The sequence below is a fragment of the Aplysia californica genome, unplaced genomic scaffold (assembly GCF_000002075.1).
Source record: "Aplysia californica isolate F4 #8 unplaced genomic scaffold, AplCal3.0 scaffold00237, whole genome shotgun sequence".
NCBI lineage: Eukaryota > Metazoa > Mollusca > Gastropoda > Aplysiida > Aplysiidae > Aplysia > Aplysia californica.
Window position 1 is genome coordinate 482,743 of NW_004797507.1, and position 3,908 is coordinate 486,650.

At 43.1% G+C, this 3,908-nt stretch overlaps 1 protein-coding gene across 2 annotated transcripts in view; it reads left to right on the top strand.

The window, feature by feature from the left end:
* Nucleotides 1–2,853, top strand: part of LOC101861588 — a gene marked incomplete in the record, with an annotated part of 36,046 nt that extends 33,193 nt beyond the window's left edge. For both annotated transcript variants that reach the window (XM_005100146.3, XM_035970215.1), the window contains 2 exon segments: nucleotides 422–559; nucleotides 1,660–2,853. In XM_005100146.3, coding sequence (XP_005100203.2) covers nucleotides 422–559; nucleotides 1,660–1,820 — 299 coding nt within the window.
* Nucleotides 2,854–3,908: the final 1,055 nt, after the last annotated feature.

Here is a 3,908-nt window from a genome sequence, read left to right on the forward strand (position 1 = left end):
GTACATGACATATTATGATTACCGATACTATTGTGTACATGACATATTATGATTACCGATACTATTGTGTACATGACATATTATGATTACCGATACTATTGTGTACATGACATATATGATTACTATTGTGTACCTCCTATATTATGATTACTGATACTATTGTGTACATGACATATAGCCAGGGTCGGGCCTAACAAAGGGGGAAGTAAGTGGGCGGTTGGCGGGTGCTCTGGTGTGGTTTGCTTCTTCTTTCCTATCAAACTTCTATCATTCTGATCTCTCCTCCTTCTGTTTTATATTTGTTACTCTCTTGTAACACCTCTAATCTTCTGGCACTCATATGACCTTATCGTGTTGCAAGTGCCGTAAAACTCTTACTAAAACTAGCCTGTCTTTGTCCCTGTCTGTGGCGTGTGTCCAGAGCAAGGCATGCAGGTTCGTCGCCAGGCCCACCAGCAGCGCGTGGAGAAGCTGCGACAAGACCACCGTCTGGCCATGGAGGAGATGAGGCTGCAGCAACGACTACAACTGTCCAGTCTCGAGACCACCGCCGATCTGGGTGGGTGGGACTTGTGTTTGTGGTGGTTGTTGTTGTGGTGGTTGTGGTTGTGGTTGTGGTGGTGGTTGTTGTTGTTGTTGTTCTTCTTCTTCTTCTTCTTCTTTTTCCTCTTCTTCATCTTCTTCTTCTTCTCCTTCTGCTTTTTCTTCTCCTTCTCCTTCTCCTTCTTCTTCTTCTTCTTTTTCTTCTTCTTCTTCTTCTCCTTCTCCTTTTTCTTCTCCTTCTCCTTCTCCTTCTCCTTCTTCTTCTTCTCCTTCTCCTTCTCCTTTTTCTTCTCCTTCTCCTTCTCCTTCTTCTTCTTCTTCTTCTTCTTCTTTTTCTTCTTCTCCTTCTCCTTCTCCTTTTTAATCATTGCAGCTATTATTTCTATTATAACATAGAGGGCAAATGACAGTACCTGTATATATATATTTTGCCCTGAGTCAGACTTGAAATATGGATAAGCCAAATAACCATAGATAACAGTAATTGTATTCATATAATATTATCATCATCATTGGTGTTATTCTTCTTATTATTATTGTCAGTATATTTTAGCATTTCTGTCAGTCCTGGGGGTTTTTTTGGCATCTGTGGTGCAGGGGTTAGGCACTTCACTGTCACACTGAAGGGACCCGAGTTCAATTCCGGAGTGGGAAGAAATGTGTATGGAGTATCTCACTCAGTCTTTCTACTGGGATGTCTTATCTCTCTCAGCCTGGGTTGGCCCTTACAGGCAAACATTTTTTGCCTCAACACCTTTTATGTCCTTTTAAAAACAAAATTCTGTATGGGTGTTTCCGAAAATTGTGCTCAAAAGGCACACAAAAAATGATAATTTCCAGTTTTCAAGGACACTCTAGCTTTGGAAGCCAACAAACTTTGGCGGTCATTTTCTTGCTAGTTTTATCTTTCATATCAGCCGACCCCCACCTCCTTCAGCCTAAAAAATCTCGACTTTTATTCAAGATAGATGGGTATTCTTTTCGCTAAATGCAAGACAAATGAACCAACTTTGAGATGATACCAATAACTCTTATGCCCAAAACTTGATGTGCGCCTGGTTCCAGCGCGTCGTGACACATTTGTTCTATTGTTTCCTCCCGGCCGTTTCTCCTCAGAGATGAGAAGACAGAAAGACGAGCACAGAACGGATCACCTGAAGGCGCTGGCGCAGGTGGAAGTAGACCTCACCCGCTACCTCAACCTTCACAACGACACGGCTCCTGCCGAGGAGATCAGAGTTGTGGCCCCTGCGACGTCAGCTGGCTCGTCTCTTTGAGGCTGTGGAGGATTTCCTCTCAACTCACACTCTCTCTCTCTGTCCTCTCTCTCTCTGTCCTCTCTCTCTCTCTTCTGGCGCTGTGACGTCTTTAACGGTCAGCGATGCCGACAGCACGAAGGAAGTCAACGCTTGCTCGGGGGTCGTTGAAAAGTGCTGAGCAAATGAGAGGGAATGAGACAGTAGGGAGGTGCCGTTTGGCGAGGTACAGACACCTCACTCATTGACGCTTCTTTTGTTGTTTACTTCCTCACCCGCTGGTCGGGACAGGTGGTTGTTGATGGTCATTGTATCCTGTTGTGTGCTGGTCGGGACAGGTGGTTGTTGCTGGTGGTTGTATCATATTGTGTGCTGGTCGGGACAGGTGGTTGTTGATGGTGGTTGTATCATATTGTGTGCTGGTCGGGACAGGTGGTTGTTGATGGTCGTTGTATCTTATTGTGTGCTGGTCGGGACAGGTGGTTGTTGATGGTGGTTGTATCATATTGTGTGCTGGTCGGGACAGGTGGTTGTTGCTGGTGGTTGTATCATACGGCCAAGTGAATGATTGGGAGGCGGCACTAGTACTACTAGTAGGCCCAAGTTTTTCTCTTTCTCCCTTTTTATTTCTGTCTGTCTGTCTGACCTTTTCCGAGGCACTAAACTGTAGGAAACTAAACGACTATCACGGTATTCTTGTGTTTCCCTCCACTCAAAACTCTTTGCTGTGGCTAGTGCTGTTGTAACTGCTAGTGCTGTTGTAACTGCTAGTGCTGTTGTAACTGCTAGTGCTGTTGTAACTGCTAGCGCTGTTGTAACTGCAGTAACCCCCAACCCCCAACCTCCTACCCCCCAATCTTCAACCCCCCAACCCCTAACCCCCACCCACAGACCCATGACAAAAACGATAGTCACTGCTCTGGGTTCGTAACTTTGACCAGAGAGTTGAAATATTTCGCTCTCTTTGTTTTGTCTAGGCTGTGATTTAGTCGCTTTTAAGGACAAGCGGGCTAACCCAGATTTCGGAGGTTTTCAGAAATCTTGACCTACACTAAAAGTGGGCTTGGCCCTACCTATAGGAGAAGTTTGGTTTCATTGGTGTGTATATTTGTTAGGTAAAAGAGAAAATTCTCCTTGTCTTTTAAAGAAACTGAACAAGGGGCAAAAACTTTACCTTCGCTTTTCTCAAAACAGCATTTTTCGGGATAGCCCCCTGATGCTTTAAAGCGACGTTTTATTCCCTCCATGTGCACACACCTGCTTGTACATGTTTGGTACAGGTGTGACAAGTTGTACAATATTGTGGTACATGTTTGGTACAGGTGTCACAAGTTGTACAATATTGGGGTACATGTTTGGTACAGGTGTCACAAGTTGTACAATATTGGGGTACATGTTTGGTACAGGTGTCACAAGTTGTACAATATTGGGGTACATGTTTGGTACAGATGTCACAAGTTGTACAATATTGGGGTACATGTTTGGTACAGGTGTCACAAGTTGTACAATATTGGGGTACATGTTTGGTACAGGTGTCACAAGTTGTACAATATTGGGGTACACATTGAAGTGTCAATCTTGTCTAGTTTTGTTGACTTTTTTACTTTATTCTATGAATAATTTGTAAATCATTATTGTACATTTTTGTTGACATTTTTACTTTTTTCTGTCAATTTATTTATTAATGCTTCAATATTGTACACTTTTATTTTTTTCCTTTGTTGTTGATAATTTATTAATATATGCGTCAGTGATATATGGTTTTGTTTCCTTTTTCTCTGTGTACACTGTCGACATTCTTCAAAGCCTACTGTCGACATTCTTCAAAGCCTACTGTCGACATTCTTCAAAGCCTACAGTCGACATTCTTCAAAGCCTACTGTCGACATTCTTCAAAATGTCAAAGCCTACTGTCGACATTTTTCAAAGCCTACTGTCGACATTCTTCAAAGCCTACAGTCGACATTCTTCAAAGCCTACTGTCGACATTCTTCAAAATGTCAAAGCCTACTGTCGACATTCTTCAAAGCCTACTGTCGGCATTCTTCAAAGCCTACTGTCGACATTCTTCAAAGCCTACTGTCGACATTTTTCAAAGCCTACTGTCGA